The sequence below is a fragment of the Eucyclogobius newberryi genome, unplaced genomic scaffold, assembly GCF_026437365.1.
Source record: "Eucyclogobius newberryi isolate DKJ021-1_F unplaced genomic scaffold, fEucNew1.0.hap1 SCAF_7, whole genome shotgun sequence".
In the NCBI taxonomy this organism is placed as follows: Eukaryota; Metazoa; Chordata; class Actinopteri; order Gobiiformes; family Gobiidae; genus Eucyclogobius; species Eucyclogobius newberryi.
The window spans coordinates 33,730,118-33,749,340 of NW_027316389.1; the positions used below are offsets into that span (position 1 = coordinate 33,730,118).

The 19,223-nt window shown below is 41.1% G+C and overlaps 1 protein-coding gene across 1 annotated transcript in view; it reads left to right on the forward strand.

The window, feature by feature from the left end:
* The window catches only part of sema3d (sema domain, immunoglobulin domain (Ig), short basic domain, secreted, (semaphorin) 3D), a 97,393-nt gene that overhangs the window by 26,999 nt on the left and 51,171 nt on the right, over nt 1-19,223 (forward strand). The window contains exons 3-6 of the mRNA XM_072435729.1: nt 8,784-8,846; nt 8,921-9,040; nt 9,186-9,279; nt 10,253-10,381. Of these exons, the coding sequence (XP_072291830.1) occupies nt 8,784-8,846; nt 8,921-9,040; nt 9,186-9,279; nt 10,253-10,381 (406 nt within the window). The remainder of the gene's footprint in view (nt 1-8,783; nt 8,847-8,920; nt 9,041-9,185; nt 9,280-10,252; nt 10,382-19,223) is intronic.

The following is a 19,223-nucleotide window of genomic DNA, read 5'->3' on the forward strand; positions in this document are numbered from 1 at the left end:
TCATAGTTCCACATGGGCCCAAACAAACAGCACTCATGTTTTATTATAGTTCCACATGGGCCCAAACAAACAGCACTCATGTTTTATTATAGTTCCACATGGGCCCAAACAAAAAGCTCTCATGTTTTATCATAGTTCCACATGGGCCCAAACAAACAGCACTCATGTTTTATTATAGTTCCACATGGGCCCAAACAAACAGCACTCATGTTTTATTATAGTTCCACATGGGCCCAAACAAAAAGCTCTCATGTTTTATCATAGTTCCACATGTGCCCAAACAAAAAGCTCTCATATTTTATCACAGTTGTTGTTAAAGTGGTATAACAAAGCACTCAAAGCACTTTACTAGGCCAAGTGGATGAAGTGTCTTTACAAAGGACTCTAACCTAACAGTACCCAGCCCTAGGTTAAGGTGAAATCGGTGTAGCCAGAGAAGAAAAGTAACCACAATAGCCAGATTTCCATTGGTTCACTTTGGAGCAGACCAGTACCGTCTAAAAGTGTCTCAATGTCATAAGTGAACAGTATCAGCACAGCCTGTTTCTGGCCTCCAAAGCGGTCCGGCCACGATAACACTTTCATGATTGGACAAGAGAGAACGCAGACTCAGGTGAAAACAATACTGAAATATTATTCTACCAGTGTATAATGCATCAGACATAGTCCAAATGCTTTACATAGAGAGACTTTAAAACATGGTGAAAAGGCAGAGAAGTGAAATACAAGCAGGAAAAACTGAGGATGAAAAGGAAATAGTTTCTTGTTTTCTCTAGCTTTAGTAAGTAATAAACTTTATTTATATTGCGTTTTTCACGGATATAAAGCACAAAGTACTTTACAGCGAACAAGTACACCAAAGTACATTCAAATTGGATACAAGGGGGGCGGGGCCTTCCATAGTTTTGGGGCCACAGCCTGAATGGAGTTGTGAATCTTGTTTTCTGGACCACACGCTGGTTCTGACTGGAGGACCAAAGTGTGCAACCAGAGGCTGTCCATGATGTGCTCTGAAAGTAACATCTAAACTTTAGCCACGTCTCACAGCGCCACAAACTTGGAATAACTAAATGTCTTTTTTGTGAATAGCTGAGACCGGCCTCATGAGTAAAGAGAATAATATAGATACAATTTAGATGTTTCTCCACCATTAACAGAACCAGGTCCAACTGCACATGTTTTATGGAGAAAACCCAGCCTGACAAATGAATCGACGTCACATTAACATACTTATCCACACATTTTTACGTTCTTAGCTGCTCTAAATACGTCATCAGCATTTTAATCATTCTAAAAGGAGTTGCTGAATTGAAAATACAGGAAAGGTGTTTCATATTGTTACTGAAAGATTTAGAGGTCTCAGAGTGACGATCCTGGAGGACATTCAAGTCTGAGCATCACCCCAGACCAGCTAATAACCTGTGCTATTCTCTGGCTGTAGATCACTTCTGACATGACGCTCCACCTGTGTCACACCGGCCGTCCTGATTGGGCCGTTTGGACTGGAATGCACAGGGATTTCTATTGCTCTTAAATAAATAGGCCGCATGTCAGTCAAAGGCAATGTGTGTGGTGATACTATTAGACTTACAGTAAGCGCAGAGGATAAAGAAGTCACAGAGCAGCCAAAGAGATGTGCATAAGAACATTGTTACACCGTGACACAAATGTGTATTAACCTATAACATAAGTTTACTGTAATATTGATGTTAAATTACTTAAGAATAGAAACCCCCTGTTCAATACAATACAGGATGAACTCAAACATGCAGGAATAAATCAAAATACAACTTTGAGTAAACTAATGATGAGGAAACAGTTAAAATCTCATTCAAGTTGATTTAGAATAATACAGTGCTATTTATCTTTATATGTGATCAAACTGACCCAGCGTTGCAAATTATAAAATTGGTGAATACAAAATATAGAAATACACTTGAAAAATGTATCTTAAGGCATCATAAGGCACACAATATGTAAATTATTGTCACATTGTCAATGAAAGATTTGCAGATTATTAATAGAGATGGGACGAAAAACCAAACTTAATAGTATAATAAAGTTTGGTTGGTAAATATGTACATTATATATACTTTTTATTTCCTTGCGATATCTTGACATGTTTCGACTTCCTGTCTCCTGTCATCCTCAGAAGAGTCAAGTGATGTTCACACAGTCTTTGGCGTGGTCTTGTTTACGGTAGAGAAAGGACGACAGCGCCCTCTGCAGTGCGACCTCTTTAGAACAGTATTACAAGTATGAGAAAGCAACAACGCCCCCTCGTCTCGGTTTAGAGTACTGTGGGCACGTTTGAAGAGTTCTGTTGTTTCTTTTGTCCCGTGCTTGTTGTCCTGTGTCCCATTAACTGGCCCAATCCATAACGTGGTTTTGTCTTTAGCGCAGACTTTAGTTGTGCGAGGTATTTTATAAACTGATGACTTTTTTTAATCTTAAACTAATCTAACCTTAAAATCGAACCCTTTGTTGTTGCTTGTCTTTATATGGTTTTACTGGTGTGTTAATATTGTTATTTTCATAGTCTGAGTGAGGAAATTCAAGTTTATGGAGTTACAGAAGACCAATTTAATCTTTCTGGATGTATATTATGTTATGAATATACAAGAAAGCTTTACAATTAGTGCTGAAGATGAAATTAAGGACCTTGTAAAGTTAAACTGAACCAAGACAAACGATGGCGGAGCGTAGACAGGGCGTGTCGTCACCCTGCAGTGAAAAAAGTGAAATAGCTCATTTGTGTGTTTGTTTTAGAGTCTGCACTTCTGCCCTGAATATGAACTAATCTGACTAATTTTAATAATAGTTTGACAAATTTAATGCATTTACCTGGAAAAGCATTTTTGAAAGTCACAAGTAACTTTCCAAGAAATTTAAATAATGTGGTAAAAACATATCTGAACAGTTTATAGCAAGTGAAACTGATCCGATTCAAATAGATTAGACCACTGCCCAGAGAGGTGCAGGTTGTCACAACCATTAAGTCCCCTTTTTTAAAACAAATCATCTAATTTGTTTAAATAATGTTCACATATTAATAAGTTGATTTTTTCTAGTGACACTGAGTAAAATATATAATCGTGTGAGACTAAAACACGGTTAACAGATTTGGTCAGAATGGGGCTCTTTGGTGATTCTGACCCAAAACAGAGACCAGAACTTTAGATCTCCCCATTTCATTTTACAGTCATTACTTCGATGAACATGTGTTTGTGTATTCTGAAGCTACAAAATACAATCCATACACATTTATTATGATTGATTTTAGTTTTTTTTTTAAAGTATTGATAAAATGACCGTAACGACCAACCCAAAAATGAACCAAAATGAACCAAAAGTAGCTGAGATGCTGCTCTTTCATTTGCGTTTTTACATTTCAGATGACTTTAGTTTCTGAGTGTGACAACTTACTGAGTATATTGTAGAAAGCGTAGCCGTGAATGTTGAAGTAAAAAGTAGCCTCAGAAGTTTATGCCTCATACTCTCCACTTGTGTAGACAAACACTGCGACGGGGGCGGGGCCACATGTGGCGCTTGTGTTTGCAGCTGAGCCTGATGCACAAGCGGGAGACGTGCGTGTTTATGTGATCTCTATCTGCTTGTTTAAACTCTCCGATTGTTGCCTTTCCTCCTCTCCTCTGGACACCGATCCTGATCCCGGCGAGATAAGGACCGTTCACGCTCATTTGGGACAAGGCCTGACCCACAGAGCTGGACTTAGACACAACACAATATTTAGACGAGCTGCTTGCTTAAGATGGATTATCAGGGTTTTCTAAAGGATAGTTTGTTTGTCTGGTGTTCTCGAGTGTTAACCTTATGAGCAGAGTCTGGAGAAGACAGATGTAGAGAGTACTGTGCATGTTTATGGAATATATTATGTCTTTAAGGGCATTATCCGCAGTTTGGGAAGTTATAATGTAAAGTAGTGAAAGCTGTTTTTGTTTTGGGCTTTGTGTATTCAGGTTTTTCGCTAGAGAGTTGACTAGCATAAAAAAGTCTTACGTTTTATTTATTTGACATTGCAGTCGCACAAAGTGACATGTGACGTATACAGTACACAGTAAGTAGGAAGTGCTACCATATTTTCCGGATTATTAGTCGCACCAGCCAAAAAATGCATAATTGAGAAGAAAAAAACATGTACAAGTCGCATTTTTGGGGGACGTTTATTTGATAAAATCCAAGACCAAGAACAGACATTTCACCTTGAAATGCAGTTTAAAATAATAACAGATGAGAGAACATGGTGAATAGGTGTACGTATGCTAACGCTAACACCTTCAGCTACATGACGTATGCTAACGCTAACACCTTCAGCTACATGACGTATGCTAACGCTAACACCTTCAGCTACATGAGGCACAGACAGAACTGTGGTAAGTGTCTGGTATGTTAACGTAACATATGAACAGTTATTCAGATACCTATAGCATAAAGAACATGCTAACAAGTTTAGCAAAGCATCAGTTTTACCCCAAATCACTAAATCCATTGAATTCTTCTTCCTCTGTGTCACTTCTAAACAACTCCACAAACTCCAGAGGAAGAGGAAGCGCAGATTCTTCTTCTTCTGCGTCGCTTCGAGCCTAGAGCGCCCTCTTGCGGTTGCCAGTGTGAAAATAATGAATAATATCACATAAGTCGCACCCTGTCCAAAACTATGATTTATAATCCGGAAAATCCGGTAATTCCCAACTCTTGTTCCTGGTTGAGTTTTTCCACATCATTCACAGTACAAAGTATTATAAAAACTGACTCCTTAAACATATTTATAGCAGTGCAGTTTGACACAAGTTTAACAGTATTTACAGGTGGGTAAAGCTTTGGTCTGTTTTCAGCGTGAACAGCTTAAGTTCTATGCAACTCAACTGCAGTGAATTAAGTGATGCAGTATTTTTGACCAGGTACTATGTTCTTACAATATGAATATAATGAGTAAGTGTGGAAATCAAATGGCTGGAGAAAGAAATTGGCAAAACATTATTGTTGCAATAAGTGGTCAAATAAATTAAAACCGTTTACAACTTAACAGGAGGAATTTTCTACAGTTTTCTTTCAGATTGTTCACAAAAATCAAAACCCTAAGTCTTTTTGAGCTCAATAATGTAGTTATTTTAGTCAATGTTCTTTAGTTTAGGTCAAAAAAGACTAGTTTTTTGTTGTGGAAGTTCATTTGCAGAGAAGAAGCTTGTTTCAGTTCACAGTTCTGGTCACAAATCCATGTCCACAATGTCCGTAATGCTTGGAATCATTCTCATGTGTGTCCGAAGAATTAAAAAACGATATGAGATTGAGATCACGTTTTACGAATACTTTTGACAATTGAGGTCATTATCACCCAACTTAAACGCCAACTTCAAAAGAGAGGATCCACACTTCCTCTCACCAAATAAACCAAAATAAAATATGCACGTTAATGATGGGAGAATGATACAGCTGGTTTTCTTTACTGGGTTACATTTACATTTCAGTTCAATAATGAGTAGCACAGTTATATAAAGTTTTTAAATAGAAAAAGCAATGTGGGATTGTACCATTATGACTAGAGCTGTTTCCAGTGACTGTTGCTGGTTTGTCTTTGGACAAATGTACTAGGTGGTGCTTGTGCTAAATTATTCTTGCATTTGGATTTTATTTTAAGAGAGTATAATGTAGTAAACCTTTTAAAACAAAATGAACTACTGTATATTGCAGCGATCTTTAAAATGAACCAATGCTCTTAGAGTTGTTTTTTGCAGAACTTAATAGGATTTTATTTTCTACCATTAATTTATGAATGAAATGAAGAATATAATAGAAAAAAACAACAACGTGTTTGTCCCCTTGGAGAAATTTGTCCTGGACTCAAAACTTTGGGAAAACAACACACACTTAATAACTGCAAGGATGATACAGTACAAATTCATTAGTAAGAAAAGAGATTATAACAACTAATTAAGAACAAAATGAGAACTAGAAGAAAGTGCTTGTGGTAAAGGACAAAATGCTTAAAGCAGGCATGTCCAAACTAGGGCCCGGGGGCCAAAAGCGGCCCTCAGACCAATTTTTGTTGGCCCTCCGGCTTCCGGCTATGTTGGCCCCAACAACAAAAAGTAGTACTTTTTACTGTGAAATTGGGAAAATTCAGGCATATTGATGTTATACCGATCTAATATTAATGTTCTACTATCTATTTAAAGGCGTGGAGGATCATCGCAATGACATCAAATGCAAAATTTCAAATGATTCACTTTGTCATTCAACAAATTCGACATTGTCAAGTTGTTTGTGGCCCTCTGCCCTGTTTAAGTTTCAAAATGCGGCCCTTGGTGAAAAAAAGTTTGGACACCCCTGGCTTAAAGGATGTAACTGTGCATTATGTCTGTTTGAATCCAGTTTAATTGATGGGATGAAACAAGTCTGAGCACAGTGGGTATTGAAGGTCTGTCATGATCTCGGTGCCTTGTTTCACCACAGCCCTCTCGTATATCGTGGGCAGTGGTTCATAGTCCTTGTGCCTGACCATCTTCAGTGCACATTTGAGGATCTGGGTCAGTGTGTTTCTTAGCTGGACAGTCATGGAGCTGTACCTTGCAGTTTCATGTGTGTTCTCCAGGTCAGCAAGTTGTCCAGATGCACTCCAAGATACTTTTATGAGGCCACTTGAGTGATTGATTGGTTCTTAATGAGCACCATCTCCATTGCCTTGTTTATCTCATTATAATAAATGAATGGATCGCTGCAGCAAACTGAGGGTTGCTGTGTCTGCTGCATATGTCACATGATTTGCATTGTGTAAAGTAAATAGAAGAGGAGACAGCACGCTTCCCTGAGGAACGACTGTAAAGAAAGCCATTACACCACCGGCAAAGAATAAAAAAGCTGCTTATACAATTCAAGAAGAAATAAACGTCAGGTACAGGCCCTTTAATCTTTTAACTTGCAAAAGGAGATTTTTCCATGAATAACAATAGCATCTAGATTAGCCAGACGTAAGGGGGGTTTGAGCACGTTGAACAAGTGTTCGGTTCTTTGGAAAGATACAGACTGAATATGCAGGTTACTCAAGATTAAGCGTAAAAAAAAAGTGTATGTTTTTCCAGAAAGTCAATTCAGCTTAGCACAGATCCTTAAGTACAGTACAGAACCATAAACAACATTCTCCGTCTCCTCTTTTTCCAGTCTACAATCTCACCTCCTGACCGCGGCCTTGTAATGTGCTGCCATTTGTAGCTGATCATTTCTCCATGGGATCCCGGCCCTGTCTAATCCTGTTCACAGACGTTTCACTGTACTCTGCACGGCACGCTGAACTGCCTTTCTGTATGATTTCCTCTGCGGCATGCGTTGGTTATGAATCATAAAATGTATGGCGTGTGTACGGGGCTCCGCTGACCCATGGTTACGTTGGGCGATGGCTCTCCTTGGCAGGCTTTATGTGGAAGTAACGCAGTAAGACCTTAAGCCTGTTATCACACATGTATGAGCATGATCAGTGTTAGGATTTAGACCTCTATGCATTGTATGTTTCAGCCTGTTACCGTATATATTGTCTAAAAGTTCAATAAACCAGAGATTATCTTTTATTTTCCGTACATTTATGTGCACTAGTGGAACATTTATAACATATATAAAGACAAGCAGTTGGTAGCCTTCAACATTTGAGGCCTAATTATACAAACTAACAAACAATTTATTTACTGCCGCTCAAACTTTATTTACAATATGGGACATTTAGAAAAGGATTTGTTTAGAGAGTTTCCTGTTTAAGGTTTCTAGTGTCAATGGAATAAAGTCGTCTTAATACAGTTGCTGACATCAACCTCATGACATCTTTGATATATTTGGCAAATAACAAATACAAAGAAAACAAATAATGTCTGTTCTCTTGACAGTGTATTCTCACACGAGAGCAACAAGGAGAAATCCTTAGTTCTGCTTTAACAGCGTTTATTGCTGCAGGAGACAAAATGTGTGGCACAAAATTGATGGATTCATTCTGTAGGCCTGTCACTTCTTAATTACTATGCGTACAAATACAAAAGAAGTTTATGTTGTGGCTCCATGTTTATCGTGTGTACCTTTTCTCTTCATTAGTGGGGACATTTTAGTTATTTTACTTTTGTGAGAGATAAGCAACTTCTAAATATTGTTTCATTTTGCTATTTATTTGCTGCAGCTCATGCATTTTAACAATAAATAATATACATTTACACCATATTTCACTGGTATTATCCTGCTTTATGTTGTTTGTGTCAGTGGCTCAGCAGCAGCAACTCTTCCACTGCGCTTGCCACTTTTGTGTCTCTGTTCGCGTTAGTGGTGAAGCCGTTAAGGTCCGCGTGGTCATCAGCTGTAAGCCATGTCTCAGGAAAACACAGTGGACAGATTTCATGCTTCACTAGCGCTGCCAACTCATTTGTTTTGTAGGCAAAGGTTTTTTACGATCGCCGCAGAGGGACTAAACCTCTCGCCTGACATTTAGCTTTAGCTTTTAGCGCCTGCTCCACTGCCAAGGTGCGGTCAAAGCAACTACTACGGGCAAAAGAGGCACAAAACCGACATATGCCACTGGTCTGTAAGCGAGCAGCTGATCCCTTGTGTAAATTTGTCTAAATCCATGCATTTTACAGTGAAAAGTTACATAGACTAAAAAAGCATCTGCCAAAACGAGGTCTGAGGTCCAAGCGCCAAACTTTACCCCTTCACTACTATAAATAATGCATTAGTTGTCTGTTTTTTTCTCACCTACATATTGAAAGCTAAACATGGATTTGTGTTTTCAGGTCCACTGGCCGGCCTCCGGGGAGCGTGTGGACATGTGCAGACAGGCTGGCAAAAATCCAAAAGTAATTCTGAAAACTCTTTTGATTCATCTTGACGTGTATCGCAAGTTTTTACTAAAGTGAAATGATTCTTTCAGTTGGAGTGTGCTAACTTTGTGAGAGTCCTGCACAACTACAACCACACACACCTGTACACATGTGGGACCGGGGCCTTCCACCCCACCTGCGCCTACCTCCGCATCCCGGGACACACACAGGTAAGGCTCTGACAAAATATGACCAGAATATTCCAATAGCAAGTCAGAGTTATTCATAAAGACGTTGCAGTTTTCCTCGTTTTGGAGTCGTTTTGATGATTGAATATCTTGATTTGACATTCTCCTGATCACGTGTTTCTCTCAGGACGGAGTGTTCCAGCTGCTGTCGGACACAGAGGAGTCGGGCAGACTGAAGTGTCCTTTTGACCCCGCACAGCCCTTCACCTCAGTGCTCACAGGTGAGACCTATCGCTATGGAGACACAAATATAACAGTTATAATTGGTTTGGATAAGCTTGGGACTCCCTAAAATGTCAGTGTTCGATGTTCCAAAGCTCTAATTAACTGTTCCTAACTCGAATGCTAAGCTTACCCTCATTGAGAAATAATATAGAGTTCCTAATTGGCTTAACTAGGACGAACTCACACTTCAACCGTGTCGTGTTCAAGCCAAACTGCAGTGTTCAATGACCTGCACTGACCAACTCAACCCAACCAGAGCAGTGATGTCATCATGTAGCGTTTGTTTACCTGACCTGAAAGATCCTAATACTGTGAGGGAAATCAGTCGATGAACACAACATCAGCGTGGAGCAGCGAGGGTTTACATTTCTGTCACAGTCGAGAGTTCTTTTTTAGGATCACTGTTGTGGAGCAAAGGTAATTCACTTTTTTTGAGGGCCTTTTTGTTTGAGGGTTTTTGTGTGCGCATACACAGGGCCGGCCCGTGGCATAAACAAACAAAGTGAATGTTTAGGGCCCCAGAGCAGAGGGCATCAAGCACGAGCACCACCAGCTCGACCAGTTTCTAACACTAGAACTCGAGATGTGTCGCCGCTTTCTCTCTCTCCAAAACTCTTGTTCAAAACTTTAAACATGTAAATGCTGTCACCTTTTCTCCCCCTCATTTCTGAATGTGCATTTTTAATTGGACTTAGATATTGTTTTATTATGTTCCATTGTTATGTCCATCTATTCAATCACAGTGTTTGTCATTTGGCAGCACCACCAAATGCCCAGAACCGGCCCTGTGCCCACTTCCTCCAACCAAGCCTAAGTCCAGAGTGTGCTGGGCCTGGACTGGATCGTTTGCACTCACACCGGACAAATGCACCCTGCTTTAGAGGCTTTCCGTGCTTGGGCGTGGTCCGTGGGCTAGCATGAGTGCACCTCAGATCAGCAGATGATAAAACGGTGTGTTGTCCTTTGCAGATCAGTTCCTTTACTCAGGCACGTCCTCAGACTTCCTGGGTAAAGACGCCTCCTTCACTCGCTCCCTGGGTCCTGCTCCAGACCAGCACTACATCCGGACAGAGATCTCCCAGGACTATTGGATCAATGGTACGCACACACAAACACACACACCTACACAACCCTAAAGGAGTGTTCAAACCCAGTTGAGCTAAACTCACCAGCAGACACATGCTCAGTGGAGGAGTGGTGTTTCCCAGTGTGGCTGGTCTCTTGGTGCGATGGCAGACCAGGTTGAGAGAGTGGGGCCATCAGCTCTTTATATGTAAAAGTTTGCGATGGCTAGTAACCAGTTCGGCAGAATTTATACCTACTTTTCCCCTTCATGGTTTGAAAATCAGGTTCCCCAGCGTTAAGATCCACAGCTCACAGCTCTGATGGTCACCTTGGGCCACAGCAGGACAACACTCACTGTAACTGCTGCAAGTCAAATGAAATGCCAATGCATTAGTCAATAAACAATGTTCCAGAACGCTATATGGTGAACCACTTAAGGTTTTGTGCAGTTGACCCACTAGGAGGCCTGACTTTTTACATTATTATATGGCTTATTTCCTCCACATGTCCTGCTCAGACCCGTGACGAGCACCAGGTTCAGTTGCCCCGCTTCAGAATCAGAATCAGAAAAGGTTTATTGTTTATTGTCAATCAACAGAATTCACAAACATAGGAACTTGTCTTGGTGATTCTTTGCAACATGAAACAATGAACAATAAATAAGTCAAAAAGAGAAAGAGTTTAAATCTGCTATGGGATAAAAATAACAATAAGCTATCTGATAAAACATAAGAATAAAAATGGAAATAAAAAATAGGCTTAATATGTACACACATTTAGAGTTGAGTTTACATATGCAGTGCAGAAAGTGAACAGTGAGTGATTAAATTATGGTTAAAGTGACAGAGTTTAAGACGTGTTCATGAGTCCAACAGCAGAGGGAGAGAAACAACACACTTTTGCATGGCTGGTTCGGTTCGTTTGGGTAATCGGGAACACGCAATCGAACTCTGATCCGGACGAAACAAGCAAACTCTGGTCCGGTTGGAAAGGTCGGTCTTGACCAGAGAGCGGAACAAATCCAGGAAGTGACCATGAAGTGAGCCACGCTGAGACACACGTGAGGCTCAGGATCAAATCAAACTCCTGTGTGAGATCGACAATGGGACAAATGACAAGCAGAAAGACGTGAAAGTAACAGAAGCAGGTCAAAGTCTGGTTTAATTATAATTAACGCCAATGAAATTTACAAAGAAAAAATAAATTGTACATATACGGGCCGCACCTGTCAATAAGCTGCTGGTGCCCACGTTATAACATGAGATATTTACACATACATATAGTACACAGTAGTGAACCGTCTCTTGCAACACCAGGTTGTTTAAATTCATGTTTGTACAGCACAAACAGGAAGAAGAGCCAGGAACAGTACTCAGAGATGGCCTGTGCATACTGTTGAATTTTAATGATATTAAGCCCAGTCTGTATCACTGCAAATAAAGTAAATGCATGTGCACTTAAAATATTCACTTTTTTCACAGGAAAATCCTCATAACTACAAGTTTAATTATCAACCGTAGACAACCTTTGTATACTTATAAATGTAAGAAGGCTAAATTTACTTGGAGTTGCATTTAGATTCATAGAAACACTTTGTTTCAAGTTTATAACATCATAAATAGAGCCCAGAGATCTTCTGCACACTTTTCAAGTCTTTAAATCATTACCAGACTCATTCTGAGCATTTCTGATGATACATTGTATCCATTATGACTGCATGTTTGTGATAGCCAGGTTTGTTCATCTCCCCTGTGTAATTCCCTCTGCTGCCAGGAGATGACGCTCTGACTCAAGTCCTAATGTGGGAAACACCTGACTGAGAGAAAGTCATGTGTGCTTTCAGAAGATACATTATTTTAAGTTCATAGTTCATAAGTGACATGAAATACCAAAGCAAAAGTACTGAAGAACATGTTTAGTGAGCGCTCTCTGCGCTGAAGCATTCCAGGGCTCTGGAAACAGAACACACAATCATTCAGCTCAGACTTTTATATGAATAACATGGACGAGCCAAGACCACACCTAGAACACAGATTTACTGTGGGCCTTGGGTCATGACTTCTGCTCCTGGAGCGTCGGGCGGCAGACTGCTGGAGGCTAATGCTGTAATCATAAATGTAATGAATCGTTCAGCCCTTCTGTGTGCGCTCGGAGACTTTAGGAAACATCCCATAGCTTTAGTTTACATGATAAAGGCTGAATATGTCCAAGAGAAATACAAGAAATCCCTCTGCTAAGTTTGACCCTGGACCTGGTATTTGACCCTGGTGTCGTCACAAATACACGTGAGTAATCAAACTATCAGTCATGGTTACGGCCAAAGTTTGTCTGAGGCTGAAGGGGGACAAGTCATAGTTGCACCGGTTAGCAGAGACTAGCACTACTATGCTGGCAGTGTTATTTGCGCTTGTAAATAGTAATGCCCTTTGTGAAAAACAAAAGGGTTAGGGTTACCCAAAAACTTTGAAGAAATCATCAGTGATTTCCTGCATTCTGGTGATTTGTAGATATTTTAGCCCATTCACTCGGCTGTATGATGTAACCCCCCCACGCCATTACCCTCAGGCCCTGACTTTTGTCGCACAGCCCCTGGCCCTCCACATCTTCACTAGGCCGCGGGGTCTGAGGCTCCAGTTTATGTTGGTAAATTTATGACATTTGAGTTTGACTTTACCACACTGTGTGTCCCTGCATTGTTATCAGTCTGTACTTCTATTCAGTCACTCTTTTGTGTCTTTTTCTGTGAATATGAGGCAGATTAACATCAAATAAAATATATGCTGTAGCTTGACACCAGCTGAACAAGGCTCTGTGGCTGTCACTTTCCCCAGTGGCCCTGATCTGCCCACGCATCTGTTTTTCCAAGTCTGATTTTGATTTCTAACCAAGCCCACTGCTCGCTGTCTGGTAAAAGAGTAAAGAGAAAACTGTAAAAGGAGAGGTGACACCTCAAAGAAGCGCTCTTAGAAGTGACTGTGGGGAAAGAGGAGAGTAAGTTTGTGCAGATCTACAGGAGAGAAAGTACTAAAGTGCAGCGAGGGTAACAACAGCTAAGCATCAGTGATCAATACAAAAATCATAGAGTACTCACTGCATCGCTGACCCACAGCCAGCTGCACCACAGATCAAACACACACTTATGTTTATTTCATTAATAAGATAAGATAAGATAAGATATTCCTTTATTGTCCCACATGGGGAAATTTCATTGGTGCAACGCAGGTAGATCCAGAGGTAGATACAGAAGAACAGATCACTTATAGGAAGTCTGAAAACACTTTCAGTAGAAGATCTCCTATAAATAAATAAAAACTCCCATAGACAAATAAATAAATACATGGCATGTGATCCCGACAGTAATTGCACATGAATATGTGTCACGACAGCACATGGATTGCACATGAATTCCAACAGCAATTGCACATATGACGGAATTGCACATCAGTATTAGGTTAGGTCAGTATTGCGAGTGTTCAGTACTAACAGTTTTTGTTATAAAGTCTGACAGCAGCAGGAAGGAAAGACCTACGGAACCTTTCCTTCACACATCGAGGGTGGATCAGTCTCTCACTGAAGCTGCTCTCCAGAGCGGACAGAGTGTCCTGCAGGGGGCGACACTCATGGTCCAGCATAGATGTGAATCTAGCCAGGACCCTCCTGTCCCCCACCTCCTGCACCGAGTCCAGAGCACAGCCCAGGACGGAGCTGGACTTCTTGATGACTCTGTCCAGCCTCTTCCTCTCCCTCTCTGTGATGCTGCTGCTCCAGCAGGCCACACCATACAGGAGGGCCGATGCCACCACAGAGTCGTAGAAGGTCTTCAGGAGTGGCCCTGTCACTCCAAAAGACCTGAGTCTCCTCAGGAGGTAGAGCCGACTCTGGCTCTTCCTGTACAGTGCGTCTGTGTTATGAGTCCAGTCCAGTTTGTGGTTCAGATGAACACCCAGGTACTTGTATGAGTCCACTCTCTCAATGTCCCGTCCCTGGATGTTCACTGGTGAGGGGGCAGTGGGGTGGCGTCTGCGGAAATCCACCACCATCTCCTTGGTCTTCCCCGCGTTGATGAGGAGGTGGTTCCGCTGACACCAGTCCACAAAGTCCTGCGCCAGTCCCCTGTACTCCACGTCATCGTCGTCCGTGATGAGTCCGATGATGGCAGAGTCGTCAGAGAACTTCTGCAGGACACAGCTCTCTGTGTCATGTCTGAAGTCTGCAGTGTAAAGGGTGAAGAGAAAGGGCGCGAGGACAGTGCCCTGGGGCGCCCCCTAACTGCAGGTCCGAGTGTCAGACACACAGTTCCGGGCTCTCACAAACTGGGGTCGGTCTGTGAGGTAGTCCAGGATCCACTCTGCCAGGTCATACTCCACACCAGCCGTCTCCAGCTTGTCCCTCAGGAGCAGCGGCTGGATGGTGTTGAAGGCGCTGGAGAGATCGAAGAACAGAATCCTCACAGAGCTGCCAGGCTTTTCCAGGTGAGAGAGAGAGCGGTGCAGCAGGGAGATGACGGCGTCCTCCACTCCGACGCCAGACCGATATGCAAACTGCAGCGGGTCCATGGCTGAGCTCACGGTGGAGCGGAGGTGGTCCAGGACTAGCCGCTCCAATGTCTTCATCAGGTGGGACGTGAGAGCCACTGGCCTGAAGCTGTTGAGGTCTTTGGGGCGCGGTGTCTTAGGCACAGGTACCAGACAGGAGGTCTTCCAGACCTGTGGTACCACCCTCAGCTTCAGGCTCATGTTGAAGACATGCTCCATAACTCCACACAGTTCATCTGCAGGACTTAAGGAGCCTGGGGCTGATGCCATCAGGTCCTGCTGCCTTCCTCACTTTAATCCTCTTCAGCTCACTCCTCACCTGTGCTGCTGTGACAGTCAGTGGTTGGCAGGGGGACCGTGTGCTGGGGGGATGGGTGAGTCCAGGCAAAGTGGGGAGCTGATGGTCCAGGGCAGATAAGCGAAGAGGAACAGATGCAGGGCATTGTCCAGCTGTGGAAGAGGGAGCATGCAGCTGTGCAGGGGGAGGGGTGGGTGACCGATCAAACCTCAAGAAGTGAGCATTTAAATCATTCACCCACTGTAGATCCCCCTCTGTCTGGGCAGGGGGGATTTTGAAGCCCGAGATGGTTTTCAGGCTCCTCCACACTCCCTGAATGTTCTAATATATGACTCAACAACCTTTATCGTGTTATATTCACATGTCTGATTGTCCTGGAGCCACTGTTTAACACTGAAATGTCCCTCAGTTCTGTGGGACCAGATTGAAGAGTGTGCAGCGCAGACTGAAAAAGGGGGCGGGGCCAGACCATGAAAGGTTTTGTAGACCAGAATGATGTCGTTATAGATAATTCGAATTTCCTCCAAAAAAATTATATTGGTTCAAAATGTCACAGTTAGACTTTTTGTCCAGTGTTTTGCCTGTAGAGTCTTTCTGTGGTTCAAATTACCTCTAAAGTGTGTTCTAAAGTTGTCATTGACATTTGTGAACAAAAAGTCAGATCCCCACTTATCATAAAATAAATGCTATCATATACTGTGGCTAAATACTAGCTAAGTGACCACTCATTTATGATGAACTGCGTTACTGAAACATTCTTTTCTCTCCACGGTGCAAACAAACACTGAACATTGAAGCTGCCGTAGTTTTTCATTTTCACTGTAACGCGACCAAAACAACACATATTAGTTTGCTGCGTTTGTCAACTCCGCTAACCTTAAAGGAGCGAGTTCCCGTCCAAATGCATGTCTAATATTCCCTTCTTTGAGATCCCAATCAAGACGCTTCAAATGCAGTTCATGCGTTTCAAGTGCTCTTGGCCAGTTATCCAGATTAGACTAAACCTGAACTTGCCACCCTCTGATTCCTGGACACGAGGCTTAACAAACAGCCACCCAGAACTAACTCCAGCTCAACATCAATTCATTTTTTGCTAATGTCGAGACTCCATTGCAGCTTGTAAACCGTACCACGTGTCCTCCACATGTCTCGTGCCTGTAGATCTGTGGATATGTGCGGCCTCCTCGTCCGTCCGTCTGTCTGGAGCATGTGTTGGCTCGCGCTGAAAGAAAAGAAGCCTATAGCTCCGTGCAGTCGTTTGTCTCTGCTAAACGTCTCGTCCGCGCACCAGTCCAACATTCTGAGCCCATAAAGTCATCGGCAGAACGAACGCACTAAAGGGGAATCGCTCATGTTCTTGGCTGGGCTGTTGTTGATGTCATGTCAATGCGAGAGGCTTAACTGGAATCAACTGGAGAGAGCGCTCGTTCATGCTTTTGGAACTACTCTTTTAGCTGCATAAGAGAAGGGAATATCAGTGCTGAATGAGTTTGGTGAAGATAGGTGCTCTAAAAAGATGTCTAAGTGGAGGGTCCGAGGGGTTTGGGCTTTCAAGAGGGACAAGGGCAAACATGAAGGATTATTTCAAGTTTTAATGTTTCTGGAGATGTTATTGCTCCACAGTGTGATATTAAATGTATCTATGTCCCTGAAAATAAGCAGGTGATTCCTCCATGCCAAGTTACAAGTCAATTCTGTGAAGAAGCGACTCTGATCACAGTAAATGTATAAAGACAACTGTATTGAATAAATGAAAGATGTATTAAGTTTATTGCCAAACTATGAAACATTCCATACTGTATTTATGGTTGGTTGCTCTTGTGGCTGGCACGCTGAGAATTTAAACATTTTTAACATCATCTTTTGAGTCAATACCTGATGAGTCCTGTCCAGCTGCACGAGGCTTTTGTTGAGCTATTCTATTATCATTGCTTGAATTACACATTGGATTGAATTACTTGATTATTTGAATAACATTTTAGGGGAAAGCAGGTGGCGGACCCCCCACCAGAAAAGTCACAAAGTCCCTTTAAAATGTTAAAATGAACATACAACTCAAATGAAAAACTCCATTTTATGTGGTTCCACTTTATAATAACATTGCTTTTAATAGCCTGAATAAAGCATAATAAGATAAGATAATCCTTTAATATCCACACAAGGGGAAATTTCGTTGTTACAACGCAGTAGAACAGGAGGAAAGGACAGATTATAGGAAGTTTCAAAAACACACTCTTAATAGAACTCTTATGAACAAAACAAAAAACTCTTATTAACAAAACTCCTCTCCTATCTTAATAGGGAATGGAGGGGGGGACAATAAAATAAAATAGATACAAATAAAAAGATAAAGATAATAATAAGATAATAAAATAATGATAATAGAATAAAATAAAAAATAAAACAAAGTAAAAGTAACTAGCACACGACTAGGTAATACTATTAGCAGGTAAGTAAACCGAATAAAGACAAAATAGAACACTCTTATTTACAGGTATTGCACATGGTTAATTCAGTATTGCACATGAATATGATGGTATTGCACATGGTTACATCAGTATTGCACATAATCAAAGACTTTAATCATAATGAACAATAGTTTATTAAGAGTAATTCAGGCTTTGTAACTTCTGAATTAACATCCTTACTCCTAACACTTAACAAACTGTCCGTTCATTATAAATTAAGCATTAGTTCATGATTTAATAAGACTAATGAAGGTATCGTTATGGTGTATCATGCTTTCAAATGACTTTTGACATTTTGTGGCGGTCTTTGTTAAAGCAGACCCTGGTGCGGTGCAGAAACACCCGGAAGTGTTCGAACCACTTTCACTTTTCTATTAGACTCACACGATTAGACACAGAAGGAGCGGAGGGAGTGTTAGTCGTGTTTGTTTTAATTACACACAGATTTATGCCCGGGATTAGCATTTGTCACAGCACATTTATGTTGGTGTGAGAGCTTCATCTACAGCTCAGATCGGCTGCGATAAAGTCAATCTGGTTTATTTTAGCAATCTTAGCGTCTGTGTTTTGCCTATTTTGTTTATTTGACTCCAAAACATCCGACTTTTTTGCTTTGTTCAATAGCTGGCACTAAGTTCAAGATAACACAACTTATTGCAAAATGACTGTTATCGTAATTTTCAATATCGCAACAAATATATTGCAATAGCATCAAAGTCCTTCATCTGATACAAATGTAAAAAGAAATGTAATAAAACGTTGATTTTCTTCATGATTTTCCATGGTAAGATGTAGATTTGCCTTAATGTATGACGGTAAATACAAAATCTCTCTTACCAATTATCTGATATAGTAGAAAAAAACTAAACTATGTAAATTTACCTTGACTTGTTATGGTTTTGTCTCAGTTAAGTTTATTTTTTGAGACATTTGGACTAATAAATTAAGGCATGTACATTTCTTGTTCTTTCTATGCACAAATATTGCAATAAAATATAGATATTGCAGTACTTAATAGCTCTATTGTAGTAATATCATGCAGCTCCATACATAAGTCCATACTTTGTCTGAAATGCATGTGCTTTAATCCTTGTCCTAGTCACTGCCTCTAATTAACAGTTCTTAGGCAAATGACCAACAGATTATGTGATTGTGTTTATTCCATCAAAGTGAGCGTAATACTGTGACTTAACTGTACACAGATCTGTGGTGCTGGGAAGTGACGGGGAAAGCAGCTTAAGGCATTGTGCAGTGCGGTGGTTTACAACTGACCACTACTGACACAACTGAGAGGAAAGACCTTCTACTTTCACAAATGATATTAGATTTGATTTAGATCTGATAACGATTTCCTGGTCAAAGCCTAAACTTCCTGGACAAGTGGACAAAATAATTTATTCACACATAAAGCATCCGTTAGTGTTGGAGGGTCCCATTGTTTTACATGAAGAGTCACATGTTGAAACGTTACATGTAAAAACACAGGGAACTATCATTGCCTTAAACACTTATGCCAGTTTTATACTAAATACAATCTGATGTCATTTAGAACCTGATCAGGTCCTGCAAGATTC